At 45.1% G+C, this 16,850-nt stretch overlaps 1 protein-coding gene across 1 annotated transcript; it reads right to left on the bottom strand.

Moving 5' to 3' along the window:
* Positions 1-1,148: 1,148 nt before the first annotated feature.
* On the bottom strand, positions 1,149-8,354 carry GPHB5 (glycoprotein hormone subunit beta 5). The gene is made up of 4 exons (XM_084629980.1): positions 8,240-8,354; positions 5,942-6,146; positions 2,974-3,255; positions 1,149-1,269 (listed from the first exon to the last, which is right to left on the bottom strand). The coding sequence occupies exons 2-3, from the start codon at positions 6,143-6,145 to the stop codon at positions 3,067-3,069; spliced, it is 393 nt and encodes a 130-aa protein (XP_084486106.1). The 5' UTR covers position 6,146; positions 8,240-8,354; the 3' UTR covers positions 1,149-1,269; positions 2,974-3,066.
* Between the last annotated feature and the right edge of the window lie 8,496 nt (positions 8,355-16,850).

Genomic DNA, 16,850 nt, shown 5'->3' with positions numbered 1-16,850 from the left:
TTCAGCCCTGGCATACGAAGATATTTCCTTGGCTGAACTTAAGGGGCCAGATCTCAAGGACTAGATCAGTGGGAACTTGTATGAGTAAAGACAGGTTTCAGAGTAACAGCCATGTTAGTCTGTATTCGCAAAAAGAAAAGGAGTACTTGTGGCACCTTAGAGACTAACCAATTTATTTGAGCATGAGCTTTCGTGAGCTACAGCTCACTTCATCAGATGCATGCCGTGGAAACTGCAGCAGACTTTATATATACACACAGAGAATATGAAAAAATACCTCCACCCACCCCATTGTCCAGCTGGTAATAGCTTATCTAAAGTGATCATCAGGTGGGCCATTTCCAGCACTGCAGTCTGCTGCAGTTTCCACGGCATGCATCTGATGAAGTGAGCTGTAGCTCACGAAAGCTCATGCTCAAATAAATTGGTTAGTCTCTAAGGTGCCACAAGTCCTCCTTTTCTTTTTGTATGAGTAAAGACTTCCTAATTGAACCCCACATTTATGCCTGCTCACACCAATGCTGAGTTTAGCCCCTTAAATGACTATGGTCCTACCCACTCTGTGATCTCCAGCATTAATTGCATAGGAAATAAGCAATAGCCTCTTCCGCCTCTAGGGCACCATGAACCCACCCCGGATTAGCAGTACCCACAATTAACTGAAGGGAGTTCAGTGTAGTTTGTGTGAAATAAATTGGTGGCCTCAGTCTCTCACCTTATACCTGCCTCCCACAACCTTTGCTGTCTGTCATTCAGCTTCTTTGCATCTATAAGTGTGTGTTTGGTTCTAATCATTCAGCTCTTCCCACTCTCCCTCTTCCATCTCCTGATCTGTCCAGCCCCATCATGGGTCAGAACACTCAGTCTCCGTGTGCAATAGCTTCTCCTACACACGGCCGTATGTTACCCACTCCCACATTCGGGAAAAGTCTGAAGACCCTGTTAGCTCTGAAGAGCACTTCACCACTCTCAAGCCTCAGTCCTAATCCCCTGACTACCAACTACAGTGCGATCAGGCTCCTGGTAAGACATCAGTCTGTGAGGCAAATGACCAGAATTTGAGCTTCACAGAAGCTTTTAGCAGGTGTCCAGAAGAGTTTGCTTTGCTGCAGCTTAGCTAACCAAGAAGTCAGAAACAGAAGCATGTCTCAAATTGCTTTCATAGTATGAGTTCAGATTTATTAAGGACACAGAGAAATTTGTAAGTTGCTCAGGACATGAGAAATGCCATTTCCACCACCACCAGGACTGCAGAGATGGGAGCTGCAACTAGAAAAAAGTTACAGAATTGTTAAAGGCAGTTAACATCCTGGTCAGCAGAAAGCTGCTACTACACTATTGCTCAGGGCAGCAGTCTGCCTATTCAAAGCTATACAAATCCACCATTATTCCTACACAAGTGGCATGAAGCTTTTGCAATTCAATGGACACAAAATTACAGCATTTAATAAATTACAGCTTAAATTAAAAGAGATATTTCAAAGGGCAGAAGAAACTTAAAGTAAGCTTTCTTGGTAGTTTTGAGCATGCATTCTTGGGACAGGAAGGAAATCTAACTAAGAGACGAGGCTGTTTGATTTGCCTGATTTTCAAGCCCTAATCAGAGTTTAGGTGGGTAAATCATGTGTTTAGCATTAATCTGTTCAGAAATACTATGTTGGAAAGTTGTTTTATCTTGTGTGCTCCTGCTAACAGCTCACACTGGGCAAAATTCCTGTTCTCACAACAATCCAAACCAACTATGGATGTAGAGTGAAACAATTCAGGGATAGAAGATGCCAAATCCTCTTCTCCAACCCGGAGCCAGGGCACAGGACATCTATGCACCTGGTCAGGGACCATTGTTGGGGTATACGTGTAGCTGCGGTTCCCCTCTCCCCATGTGGTGGGCAGTGGATCTCTCAGCACTTGTGGGTAGTGCTTGGAAACCTTGCTATGGTCTTTGTAACTAAATGAAACTCCTGCACTAAGCCCAGGGAATATCACACATACTGTGGCAATGCGAGCTGGGCATAAGAGGCACAATTTTAAAGCTTTCATGGTGAGCATCCTCGTTGCATTACGCCAGCCCATAGCACGTGGTCTCCATGGAGCTAAGCTGCACAGGGGACTGTAGCGTGATCCTACATAGCCCCTCTCGGATCATCTTGACGAAGTGGGAGAGATCATCAAGAGAGACTCACAGGCCATAGAGAGCCTCTTTGATTTACATTAAATCAGTTCTTGTCCTCTTTCCAAGCAGAACCAGCAGGGGAAGAAATGTTTAATTTTTCTTTCAGATTTGACAGGCTTTTTCTTTTTTTAAGGAATTTTCTCCTGGGTTGGCTTTTGCATAAGATTTCATGCGCAGTGGACCCAGTTCAGCAAAACACATAAACGTGCCAATTTGAAGCACATTCCAAAGTCCATTCCTATTAAACAAAAGAATTAAGCAGGTGCTGCATCAGGGTCATTATGATGCAATTATCTTCGCATTCATGTTACAGATGTTTCGGAATCCAATTCTGGTCTTACTGATACTGGTCTCAAAGCCCTATAATTCCATTTTCCTTGATGTAGTTATTCCTGGTTTACACCCAGGTAAATTAGAAGAGAAACTAGCCTAATGGGAGTTGAGCACTAATGAGCTGAGTGCATTCAGGGCTCAGGGTTGGGAGAAATAAACCTGAAATGTACAAATTCATTGTTACTAAGCCCTTAATGCTCTTCTTGTCAATTTCAATGTGTCTATGACTTCTAATTAAATGTGCCCTTTATGCATAAGGCAAGTTCACACTGTGAACTGCCTGGGGCTAGAGCAAGTTGTATCAGTACTTTTCATCTGATATGTTGCTGTGAGGCTCCTTATTACTTTACTGCAACAAATAGATCTTTAAACAACTGGCAGCTAGGAGAAGCTTATGACTCTACTGTACAGAAGGGTCAGTGATTAGAAGTATTACAGCCATAGGGTTAAATTCCGTGCTGACTTACACCACCCACAATCCTGCAGCTACACTGGGCAAACATCAGGACAGAGTTTGGCCCAAGATGCCGAGAGCAGCTGTCCAGCAGGGGATGGGGGCCTCAGATAGTCTCACATTCAGTAGTTGCCGTGGAACAGACCCCGCAGTCACACCGTATGGCCATAGGGTACGTGTAGGAAGGATCCACAGCAGCAGCACAATTCGGCAGCTTCACCGTAACCAGCTTAGTCTCGTTGTAGGTGCAGACTCGATGGTGCGCGTCGATGTATGGGGGATCCAGCACAGGCTTCTGTTAGGTGGGGGGAAATGCTGACATCAAAGGCAAGAGGAACTCAGGACAGCTTTGAGCAGGCACGAATAGCACTGGGGCTAGATCCTGCAACCCCCACAGTCCCAGTTACCTCCCTGGGATTAATCACAAAAGTAGGGACAATTGGTTTGCAGGCCCAGGCCCATAAAGACTGGCTAGAAATAATTCTTAGGCTGAGTGCTGTTTTGGTCCCACTACACTATTTCCCTTTCGGTTTTATGACCATTTCCCTGAGAATTCTTTTGAAATGGAAGGTGCTGGCTAGGGCTGGTCAAAACCTTTTCTCTCAAAATGGATTTATTTATTTATGTATTTTTACAGAAAATTGGGGTTTCAACTAAACGAAACATTGCACAAAAAGTGACAGTGCTTTCTGTGGAAAATTTTGACTTTTCATCAAAAAACCCAAACACCTAAAAACAAAAAATATTCATAAATGCCACCACAACGCTGCGTGGGAGGAGTTGTAGTTTGGATGCTGCAGTCTCCTCTAGGGACCAGGCTCCCCAGCCAGCCGATCTAGTCCCTGAAGCACTGTGGCAATGGGACTCCCATGATGCATTACTGAGGCTCAGCAAGAGGGGGAACCACAGTGCATCATGGGAGGTGTACTCTGTCCCAGCCCACAAGGGAGAACAAAGCACGAGACACCTGTAGTATAACACCCATGAGATTTATTTTTCAGTTTTTGGCCAAAATAATTGTGGTTTTGACTTTCACTGAAAAGTCTAAACTGTCAAAAAAAAAAAAAAGTTCCCCATTTTCTGATCAGTTCTAGTGCTGGGATGGGCTGCCATGGTCTGACTAGAGCTCCCTGCCCTCAGCTCAGCTGCAGCTTGCAAGGGGAGGGCAGCCTGTGCCCGCAGATGGGGATGGGAAGTTATGCCTCTGCAGCATGATCCCTCTTTTCTCCTCATGAGAAGGTTGAAAGAGTGGGTGGGACAGGATGGAGAGCAGAGGGATACGAAGGAGCCAACTGGACTCCTCTGGATTCTCCTGCCCGCTCCAACCTGCAGGGGGAAGCAGCACAACCGAGTACAGCATAGGGATAGTTTAGTTTGTGTTTGGTTTCCCCTCTGTGATGTGGAAAGGGTTTGCCGTGCTTCTTATGGGAGAGAGCCCCAGACTGATAACAGACACCATGTGCTTCAGAAGTCCCTCACATTATTAAGTCCTCCATATAATACATCCTGGAACTCTTTAGGAACAGAAGGGCCAAAAACTTAATGAATTTAGCTTAACTCTGCTCCAGTCGAATAAAGGCCTCTTCAACATCTGTGCTCTCCAAAGAGCAGTGGGAGCTGGTGGAGCAAGATGCATGTGTCTCTCAAAGGCTCCTTAGGTTATGGAGGTGGAAACCCCTCCACCTCCCCAGTTTATTCCACAGGGGAAGGATAGCAAACAGAGGCCCAGCCTCCTTGCCCCCAGATAATAAAAGAAGGAGTCGGAAAGTCTGAACCAAAACTCAAAAACAACTCCCCGTCGGTTATCAGCAGAATGAGTCCCTCGGCTTTACTCAGCAAAACTCCACGGACATTAATGAGATTTCCCCTGAATAAAGACATACAGATCCAGCCCATTAAATGTTTACATTACAGCAAGCTAAAATGAGTCATGAGTTTGATCTCTAATGTGTGTAGACTTGCTCTCTCACCCACTCACCCCCACACCTCCATCCAGAACAAAACTACCTCATTTTCATCCTGGGCTTCAATTTAAATGGGACCAAATTAGAAAGACATTCTCTTTGGGATTTGCTGTTTGGAACAAAATATATTACCCATGAATCAAGGGCCCCATTTTAATCTCAAAGGAATTTTCTTTCGGTATAGTCATACAGGGCTCTTTTCCCTAAGTGTTTAAGCCGTAAGAGGCTTTCAAATTGCATAATGAGAGTATTACGTAAGCACTTTATAAATATTACCACTTGATGCAGGTGTTTCTCTTGAACAATGGTTCAAATGAATAACTCAAGGCAAATTTGTCAGTCACTGGCACATGTATTTTGACTGTCATTCACCAGACCAGGGGCCTTGCCTTCATGCTGGCTTGTCGACTTCCAAGCACAGTCTTGTCATTGTGGTTATTTGTTTGCATTATAATAGTGCATCAGAGCCCCAGTTGAGACCAGGGTCCCATCATGGTAGGTGCTGTACAAACACATAGTAAAGATTGTCTGTTCTTTGGGGCAGGGACTATTTAAGTGTGATTTATCTGCGGAGAAAAAGGAAATATCCTCGTTTTATAGTCAGGGAACCAAGGCAGAGCTAGATTAAGCAGCTAGCCCACGGCCACACAGGAAGTCCGTGGCAGAGCCGGAGTCGAATGTGGATCTCCTCAGTCCTAGTGCAGGGGCTTCACCACAAGACCATCCTCCCTGGTGCTAGGGGAATAATTATAAGCTGCTTCCTGCACCACTTGCTGATCTCCATTTGAAAAAAAGAAAGTGACCCCAAAGCTGGTGCTGTTTAGAGCAGTGGTTCTCAACCCGCTTGTGGCCCATGTGACATCCCCAGGGCCACACAGGTAGTATATATATTGTGTGGATGCAACCCACATAACACACAGAGAGCTGCACATGCGGCCCACAATGGTAAATAGGTTGGGAACCACTGGTTTAAAGCTAGCTCCTTAGGCCACCTCCACCCCCCAAGGTATTGCTCACCTCCCAAGTCTCGCAGCGCCCCCAGCAGGCATCCGTGGTGAGGCGCATCCCCTTGCAGCCAGGTTTCCTAGCCAGGAAGGTGAACTCGCGCACAGCGCAGCCAATGAATGTGCGCAGGTTGATGCTGGAGGCTTTGAGTGCGCTGACATAGCCAGCCAGTATCAGGAGAGGTAGGGAGCCCAGGACCACGTGACGGAGCTTCATGCTGCACCCCAAGGCGGAAAGGAGACACACAGCAGGCTGTGAGACATGCTCAGCCCCAAGGATCTAGCACACTTAGTCCGGGGCGTGTGTACTCTATCTGCAGTGCTGAGAGCAGGGCGTGAAGGGCACCATCCCCTCTTAGTCACCCTTTGCCTTTATGCATCCAGGCGTGAGGAGGAGTGAGAAGAGGGCACCTCCCCTTATTCCTCCCTCTGAACAACTCAGGCAGTGCTGCTAGGTAATGCAGGACAGTAGCTGGGTTTGCTATAAGTTCTGTGATTAAACTCATAAGCTTTAGCTGTAGGGTTTGTCAAGCCAGGTGAGCCACTGGTTTCCCCACCCCTGAGCATAGCGAATTTTGCAGAGCAGCAGACGAGGCAGTGCTCCAGCTTCACTGGGAATAGGGTGGAGTGGAGAGAGGGAGGCAGGGAGGAGGGAGGGAAACCAGTGTCACAGGCTCACTGAACAGCCCTGCCAGGAACAAGGAAGCAGACTGAGCCAAACAGCCAGGATCCCCTCCTTGAGCCTCACCTCTGCTGCAATGCTTGTTAAAAAATAAACAGCCAATTCATAATGGCATCAGGGACAGATGGGACTTACTCTAAATATTTATAATTAGCCAGGGGGCAATTGTACACACACCTTTGTCTATAACAGTTGTCTTCTCTCCCCACCCCACATTCCTATGTTTCATTTGTCTTTGGATTGTAAACCCTGCTCCTGGTGTGAAGGAGGGCACTACCACTGCGAAGAATACCCTGAATATTTGGCACACATATTTGTTCTCCAGAATGTAATTAATTCACTCCCTGGGGGCTGCAGCAGCACGTGCCACCTGCCATCCACACAGTTTGCCAGGAGACAGAGCCGGTCAGGGCAGCTAACCTGCCAAAGCAACCCAGAAAGTGATGGTTGCTAGACAAGAAAGGGCAAGGCCAAGGTATCTGAGAAATGCCTTGATTCAGCACATCTTGTAGGCAACTTCCACTAACCAAATTTCTATGAAACCTGCTTCCCCCCAGCAAAACCCATTGGGAAAGGATCCCCCCACCCCCTTCCCAATGCGGCTTGCCCTCCCAGAGAAGGGAGATGGAAACTGCACCAAATGAGTGAATCAAGCCCTACACCAATATACTCCTTCTGTACCTCTCAAGCTTTTATTTCATATAAAGTTTTCCATGTAAAAACCCCAGGTACTGAAATTTCACCTTGGGGGCAGAGCAAACTGTACAGAAAACAGCATTGCATCCACTGAGACAAATCCTCAGCTGGTACAACTCAGTGTCAATTGAAGTCAATGGAGCTACATCAGTTTACACCAGTGGAGGATCTGGCAGATTAAGTAGAAGCTTGACTATCTAAAGTCCCATTGACCTAACTGCTCAGTTTGGTATGTCCTTCCAAAGTTTAACCTCAGTGCATTAAGTTTTCCACACTGACAACTTCATATTTGTATGTGTGTATACACACACTGACTATACATAAAAAGAAAAGGAGTACTTGTGGCACCTTAGAGACTAACCAATTTATTTGAGCATGAGCTTTCGTGAGCTACAGCTCACTTCATCGGATGCATACTGTGAGCTGTAGCTCACGAAAGCTTATGCTCAAATAAATGTGTTAGTCTCTAAGGTGCCACAAGTACTCCTTTTCTTTTTGCGAATACAGACTAACACGGCTGTTACTCTGAAACCTGACTATACATAGTATACACACATACAAATATGAAGTTTTCCACACTGAAAACTTCATATTCATGTGTGTGTATACTATATACAGTCCGTGTGTGTATATACACATACAAATATGAAGCTTTTAGTGTGGAAAACTGAATGCACTGAGGTTAAACTTTGAAAAGACATATAAAAACACATACATACACGCATTATATGCACATACTGAATTAAATACATGTACGTATGAGCTAATCTTGCATTACTCATGTAGAGAAATCCTAAAATTCCTTGTTTAAATAGTAATATTTGATGATAGAATTCAGTACAAATTGAACATTTATTCTCTGTCGCTTTAGCAAGACCAGGTTTAATCCTGAGCTGGAGCACTGACATACAGCAAACACAGAAGTACACTTACCTAACTTGTCCGATACAAATTTGCCTATGCAGTTTTAAATTGCAGATCGTGTTTCAGAATGTCAAAGTGAATGGCAGGAGACCTGCACAGCAGTCTGTCTCAGGTTGCTCCTAGCAGATCTCCTTAGCAGCTGCTACTGGGCTGCTTAATTGCTCAAATTTATAGAAAAGGGCTTGTCAATCAAAGCAAAATAGAGGCAGATCCTTACATGAACTACCGAAGACATCAAAGACAGTGACTGTAAAGCAAGCCTCGGCTTTCCAATACTGATTAACTTAAAGGGTATTGTTAAAGGGTATTGCTTCATAACATCACCCACTGAAACAAAAGGGGTATCTTAGTGAGTGACATAATTTCTAGTGGAATAATGAGCATGCACTGGGGCAAGATGGATCTTCTTTGCCCCAGTGAAATCTCAACCCCTTGCAATTAGGATTGTAGTCAGAGACTCAGGTAATCATTATCCCACAGTCAGCAAGAGATGGGCAAACACCACAAAGGAAGTATTCACAAACAGTCATGCACACAAAACCCAGAATTCACACTGTGCACAAGACCCATTCTAGTCACTTTCTGTGACCATCAGGGAGTGATATTTTTTTTGTTTTCAAAAATGTTCACGGAAAGCAAAAGTATCCTGACCACTTATGCAAATACATCCTTGTGCCCAGGCTCACACTAGGAAATTCTTTCATTTCCCTTGTCCTGCATATAAAAGTTTCATCAGGTCCTCGGGCGGAAACAACAGGCAACATGGAACTAGGAAAAGGGGTCCAGATGCAAATCATTGTAATGCTGTCAGGACTTGAAGGTTCCATTCCCAGCTCAGTCACAAGCTCACGTGTGACCCTGGGGAAGTCATCTCACTTCCCTGCAATCTCAGTTTCTCCATCTCTAACATTCACCTTTGCTAAGTGCTCGGAGATCTGTGCATCTCAGAGAAGCACTATACAAGTGCTGGTTATTAGAACAAGCCCGCCAAATTGCTCACTGTTAATCTGAAAGTGTCAGTTGGTACCAGGAGCGGGACCCCACTCTTGAGACAAAAAAAGCTTTGGACAAGAAGGCTGAGTTGAGTTACCCCCAGCCACCACTGGTTTGACAAAGCCAAATTCTGCTGGCCTCCAGGACATTTCAAAGCCCATCTCTTTTCCCAAGCACTATGGTGGTGATCTGTCTGTTTGCCTTGCGTGCTCTCTTGATAAGGGGTATACATGCCTCCAGAGACAGAGTCTAGAAATCAGCCAATAAATGCATTATTCATTAATCATTTAGCATTCAGCACCAAAGAAGGCAACTGAGAGCTCCATCAATGTGCAGGTATGTTACACAGGTTAACAATACTCTTAATGTATTATCCAAATTTCAGGATTCTAGCTGCACTTTTCCTACAGCAATCATACAGTCTCCAATACTGCAATTGCATCCACAAGAGCAGAATCATGTGCCCATATGGAGCACATTGACTGTGCTAGGCACAGGAGTCCATGACACGGATCAGTAGCGGACCAGGACCTGTGTCTATATATATTCTAATGCTGCTGCGAATACTCAGGCAGCAAGGTCTCCCTACTTTACCTTTTTACATCCTTCTGTTGGTTGCTTTTCCCGCCACAGTGCTGTCCTGCCATCCTCTCTGCCTGCAAATTACACCAGTTTATATTCACTGCCACTGACTTGAGGTACACCTCTCATGCACTGACTTTGGCTGCCATTATTTAAATTAGATGGGGGGCACCCAATCTTATTGGCCATTCTGAGGCAAGACTCCCATTAGAGTCAATGAGAGTTTTGTCCAATCTAAAACTGCAAGATTTGGCCCTGAAAGATGCAATGCAGGAGTACAGGTCTAAGCTGATGATCACTGCATGGTGGTGTTTGCTACAGCAAGACTGAATTATGCAGAATAGATTCTTAGCTTCCAAGGCCAGAAGGGACCACTGTGTTCATCCACTGTGATCTCCTGTATAACACAGGCCAGAGAACTTGCCCATAATAATTCCTTTTGTACTAGACCATATCTTTTTAAAAAAACATCCAATCTTGATTTAAAAATCCCCAGTGAAGGAGAATCCACCATGACCCCTGTAAATTGCTCCTGTGGTTAATTACCCTCACTTAAATGTATGTTAAAAATGTATGTCCTATTTCCAGTCTGAATTTGGCTAGCTTCAGCTTCCAGACATTGCATTGAGTTATACTTTTGTCTGCTAGAGCCCATTATCCAATTTTTATCCCCCATTTAGGTACTTATAGATTGTACTCAAGTCAGCCCTTAATCTTCTTTGTGAAGCTAAACAGATTGAACAAAATCTGCACCAAGCACCGCTGCGATATAAACCAAGAGGTCCCGTTTCCTAGGCAGATGCTTCAGCCAACTGAGCCAGGACACCCTCTTAATTTAATTGAATCACACCCACTCCTTTCTCCCCAGAGTTTATCCCTTTAACCTGCAGCTATATTGGATATTTAAATAGTTAATAAGGTAGTACCCAGAGATCCCCATCAGGATCCATGTCTCATCATGACAGGAAGGAGCACAGGTTGCAGGACAGAAGAATGTGGTGGAGGCCCCAGGAAGCTATGCCGCATGGACACGGCTGGGATGCTAGCTGCAGTTGCAGCATCTCTGCAAATAGTTCACTCAATGAAGAGCCAGTTTTGTTGTAGAAACAGAGAGTCCTTCCATGTTATTATCCAGCACATGGTACATGAAACAGCAGAGAAGTGTTGGCCCTCAGCTTGTGCTAGAAGAGAGTGCTGGTGTTCAGGTCTTGCAAGCTCTGACTCGCTTTGATCACTGCCAATTCCTGATTCACATTGGCCACAGCCTGGAAACTGTAATAGTCAGTCATTGCTTGACTTCACCCCTGCCTTTGTGTATCGGTAAAAACTTATGCCCAAATAAATTTGTTAGGCTCTAAGGTGCCACAAGGACTCCTCGTTGTTTTTGTTGGAAGACAGGATACTGGACCTTTGGTCGACCCAGTATGGCTATTCTTATGAGCTATGGTAGAGCATAAAGGCTTCACTCCAGACTGAGACTCCATCATGCTAGGTGCTCTATGTGTAGGAAGTGAACAGTCCCTGCCCCATCAACTTACAGTCCAACTAGCTAAGACAGACAACGAGTATGAGACAGGCCCATAGGGAACAGAGGCACAAAGAGATGAAAGGGACTTGCCCAAAGTCAAAGAGAGGCAGGTAGAGCCAGTAATTTGCTGAAGCCCAGTCCAGGGCTTTAACCACAAGACCATCTTTCCTCTAAGGAGCTATTGACAAGCCTGTCATAAAGAGAAGCTAGAAGAAACTGGAGGATTTTTAATTAAAATATCAGTGTATGGTTATGTCCAGCCCTTAGCTTCATCACCCATTTATTGGTACCTACCAAGCCGTAACCCAAAGTCAGAAGTTTTCAAAATGCTCAGTTCAGCTTGTTCTGGTTTAATGTCTTTGAGGGGGAAATGCTGCTGTAGAGGAACCCTTTTAATGTAATTGTTTCTGCTCATGAGTGCTTGGCTGTGCTGCCTTTTATTTTATTAGAAATAATATGTAAACATTTGGTTAGTGGAAGCTCTATATGTACTTGATAATCAGAAGTGCTGAGCAACCACATCTCCAAATGAAATCAATAGGAGCTGATAAGTTTGGTATACCCAAAATCTGACCTATTCCCTCCTTCTGCTGAGGGTCTTCCCTGAGGGCCCAATCCTGAGCCTTGCTGAAGACTTTTAGGTCCCAGTGACGTCAATGGGAGCACTAGGCACCTCCTAAGCAAAGGCTCAGCTTAGAGTTGATCCAAAAATGGCAATTATTTTTCAGAGAAAATTTAAAAAGCAAGCCCCACACATACTTTTTAAAATTTTCTGCTTCCCCTCCCCTCCATCCACCCTTTTTTCAACTAAAAACCAAAAACAGAAACAGTCTGTTTTTCGGAACAACATTTTTCGCAAAAATGTTCCATTTTTCATTGAAAATTTTTGACCAAAACAAAAAGGTTCCACAAAACTATTCATTATGTTCAGAAAGTTATCTTTCATTACAAGAAAAAAAGTTTACATGAAAAAAAATTTTTTAAACCATCGTTAGCCCAGGTTCAGAAAAAAAAAAACAAGCGGGTCAGATTTTAGACCCAACACCTTTGATAGGTTCCCCTTGCTCCAGGGTTGAGAAAAAGAAGGGCTGGATCTTTCAGCTGTCAAGAATGGGGTCCCTGGTCATCATTTGCATCAATTAAAACAATAAAATAAAATGAGCAGTCACAAGCTGGAAACAAATTCCATTTTATTGCAAACCTATTCCCTCCACCCCTGCCTGCATCTCAAAAGCCCCAGCTATTTCTGGGACACATGCTGGTGTTTAAGGAGCTGCGTCATGTCTGATGGGTAACATCACTGTCCTGCAATGTAGTAGTTGCCATGGTAACTTTATTATTATTATTAAACTGAATAGAAAAAATTAACCACCTGTTTGACTTTTTGGTAAGTGGGTGGGTCTAAGAAAGAGAGAAAAGCTTTCCCCAGACAGTCGAAAATTAGGGGGCTTACCCTTTTGCCAACTTTCTCAGATTTATTTCAAATGAAAGAGGATGTATACTTTAGCTGCTAAATAAGAATATATTTGACTTTTACCTGACTGTCCCCTTTTTGAACCACATACTCCTGGAGGGCATGGCAGACAGATGCCTGCCCGCTCAGAAATGACAAGGTGCTTAATGAGCCACAAAACACATTTTCTTCTTTCAAACAAACAGGGGAAAAAAAGCATACACTCAGCTTTTCCTGCAGAAAGTATCTAAAACAGCTGGGAAGAGAGAACCCCATCATTCTGAATGCATCAGAGAGGCTCACAGACTTAAGAGATATCCCTTTCTCTCCCTGGCCATCATCAGCCAGATTGAATGAGGCTGAGAGCCACCCATTTTTGCTCTGGGTGGAAGTGGAGACAGGGTGTCCTTGGTAGAGAATGTCCTTGATGCTAGAACTTGCTCCCCTTGTCAGTCCATGAGAGCACAGTTTGACCTTGTAGGGGATCATGCAAAGCGTATTTTCATGTATTTGCGTGAGGTAAGTTATATGAAAGACTTCTCTGAAGACAGAACAGGGAATGAGGTTAGAGTGACACACTCAGGTGGGCTAATATATAAAATATCACTGCCACCTAGCTCTTATAGAATCATAGAACTGGACGGGACCTTGAGAGGTCCCCTGCACTCAAGGCAAGACTAAGTATCATCTAGGCCATTCCTGACAGGTGATTGTCTAACCTGCTCTTAAAAATCTCCAATGATGGAGATTCCACAACCTCCCTAGTCAATTTATTCCAGTGCTTAACCAATCTAACAGTTAGGAAGTATTTCTTAATGTCCAGCCTAAACCTCCCTTACAGCAATTTAAACCCATTGCTTTTTGTCCTGTCCTCAGTGGTTAACAAGAACAATTTTTCTCCCTCCTCCTTGTAACAGCCTTTTACATACTTGAAAACTATTATGTCCCATCTTGGTCTTCTCTTCTCCAGACTGAACAAACCCAATTTTTTCAATCTTCCCTCATAGATATTTTTTTTTTTTTTTTGCTCTTCCCTGGACTTCCTCCAATTTGTCGACATCTTTCCTGAAACTTGGCACCCAGAACTGGACACAATATTCCAGCTGAGGTTGAATCAATGTGGAATAGAGAGGAAGAATTACGTCTTGTGTCTTGCTTACAACACTCCTGCTAATACATCCCAGAATAATGATTGTTGCCACACACACACACACACACACACACAAAAAAAAGCAGCAGTGTTACACTGTTGACTCATATTTAGCTTGTGACCCACTATGACCCCAGATCCCTTTCTGTAGCACTCCTACCTAAGCAGTCATTTCCCATTTTCTATGTGTGTAACTGATTTTGTTCCTTCCTAAACGGAGTACTTTGCATTTGTCCTCATTGAATTTCATCCTATTTACTTCAGACAGTTTGTCCAGATCATTTTGAATTTTAATCTTATCCTCCAAAGCACTTGTAACCCCTCCTAGTATCATCCACAAACTTTATACAGATGCTATCTATGCCATTATCTAAATCATTGATGAAGATATTGAACAGAACCAGAACCAGACCCAGAACTGATCCCTGTGGGACCCCACACATTATGCCCTTCCAGCTCAGCTATGAACCACTGATGATTACTTTCTGGGACCAGTTTTCCAACCATGTATGTAGCACCTTACATTAGTAGATCTCAAAGCACTTTACCAAAAAGGTCAGTGTCATTATCCCCATTTTACAGACAGGGAAATTGAGAGACAGAGAGCTGAAGTGACTTCCCAGTTTTCACCCATTACTTTTCTTGGGTTTTGAGCCTGCCAAATATTGTTTTCAAATAAAAATTTACACGATTCTAAAGCCTTTGCAGTTCACGTGATCCATTTTGCCCATGTGAAGTGTTGAACTTTGGCAGCCATCTTTGGTGATTTTGGCCTGTGGAGAGAGGATCTGTAGACACAGAGTGACACATTAGATAATCACACACTTGTTTAGAGAGAGCTATATACACAGATGTGCAGACACAAAGCCACATGCAGTGGATTTGGAACCATTTTTATAGTGGGGGTGCTGAAAGCCATTGACCAAAACTGTAAATCCTGTCTATGATGGAAGTCACTTTAAGCCAGAGGGTGCTGTGTCATCCCCAGCACCCCTGGTCACATGCCAGCCAAGTCAGGTGCAGATGTGAGCTTCACTACAAGAAGTGCCACTAGGCTCTTTACCAGCATTCTACCCCCCATGCATCCAAGGAAAGTGGGGCTTTTCCTCGCAATTTTGCACAGCCAGACCAAAGGAATCAAGTATCAGGCTGAAGGCATCTTGGTTATTGTCATTGGTTATTTCTGGTATGGCAGATGAGCCAACTGTAACCGGGCACAGACTCACCGGTGGCGCCTCCTGCTGGTCATCTCAGGAAATTAGCGTTCAAGCCTCTGGGGCACCCTCTTCAGGCTAGTGTCTCACCTTGCTGCTGGCTCCCGTGTCCCTCCCAGGACCCCGGTGCCCTTTAACTGGGTACTCCTAGGGGAACCCCCACCCACTATCCCTACCTCGCCTCAGTCATAGGCTCCTGCCAGTCACCAGCTAGCCCCTGCGCCCTGGGGAGACTGCAGTATGAGCCACTCATCACAGGCAAGGTTAGGTTTGGACCTGCTGCCTCTGGCTACCCATGGGTTGCCCCCTGCAACCCCAGTATCTAATAGGCCTTACCAGGCCCACAGTCTGGGGCTTTGCTAGGCCAGAGCTCCCCGGCTCCCTTGGCCTATCCTCAGCCCTGCTCCCCTCCAGAGACTTGGTTAAGCCCCTGCAGCCAGGCCCTTCTCTCTCTCAAGGCAGAGAGAGACTCTCTCTGGGCTTCTGGCTCACAGCCTTTATAGAGCCAGCTGGGCCCTGATTGGGGCATGGCCCCCAGCTGCGGCTGCTTCCCCAATCTGCCCCGCTGCCTTTCTCCCGCAACAGCCCTCTCTCAGGGCTGTTTTAAACCCCTCTGGGCCCAAGCAGGTGTCCACCCCGCTACACCAACCTATTTATCAAAAAACCATGAGCAACTCACAGTCTGTCCATTGTGACTGCAAGAGGAATGGCTAAAAAGAAATGCAAATCCCAGCATTAGCAAAGCTGCCCTTCACATGAAACCAGAGATGAAACAGGCCCAGAGTTGCCCAACTCCATGTAAACATAGTGGTGAGGGAACCTGAGTATGTTCAGAATTTGGAGACTAATCCAAAACAGTAGAGGACATCTCCTAGCCTCCCGGTCCTTTCTTCCCTACCCAATCTCCTTCAGCACTTTACATTATACTGTTGTAGGGAAGGACCATTCTATTGCTGTACCCTCCAGCAGTGAATGATGTAGCTGCTGGTAAAGCATGTACACCTTCCTACTAAGGGCTTGGTCAAACAAGGCGCCATGCACTTCCTGGGAGGGCCTGAGCACTCCATGACGCCAGTAGCAGTTGACGACACTCAGCCCCTTGCGGGACTGAGCCCAAAATGGCCCCGTCAGTGCATCCCTGTCAGGATGTTTTTGCTCTCTGACCAGCAAACCGGAGTTCACTCATTGACAAAGCTCGTAACCCATCACATCTCTGCAGGACAGAAACGATCAATGAGGAAGATCTTAGCAGCTGTGTTTAGTTTGGGCTGGAGGGAACAACTTGGGTGTCAGGGAGGCTAAGGATGCGGTGACAGTAATCAAGACATGACGAGGGATGGATAGGAGGGATTTTGTTTTTGGATGGGAGGGAGAGCTCATGAAAGAAGAGGAAGGAAGATCTGGACACAACCTGAGCATGTGGGATAAGGAGGTTTTAAAGATGGCGACTCACAAAGATGATGGTGTTTTCAAAAGCTACAGAAAGAGGAGGTGGATGAGGTGATAAGAAGTTGATGGCAAGCCACCGGAAGTAGTTATCAGAGAGACAGGCTCAGAAAGAGGTTTGAAGGAAAGGACACAGGTCAGGGGTAGAATGACAGATCTGTGAGCAATCAGTGTAGGGGTGGTAGGTGAAGCTGTCTGAGCAAACGAAGTCACCCAAAGAAATGGTGCAAAGTTCATTTTTTCCCCCACACCAA

This window comes from Lepidochelys olivacea, assembly GCF_965140295.1.
Source record: "Lepidochelys olivacea isolate rLepOli2 genome assembly, chromosome: 6".
Lineage (NCBI taxonomy): Eukaryota > Metazoa > Chordata > Testudines > Cheloniidae > Lepidochelys > Lepidochelys olivacea.
Note: the sequence above shows the minus strand (reverse complement) of the source record. Positions and strands in the feature narration are given on the sequence as shown.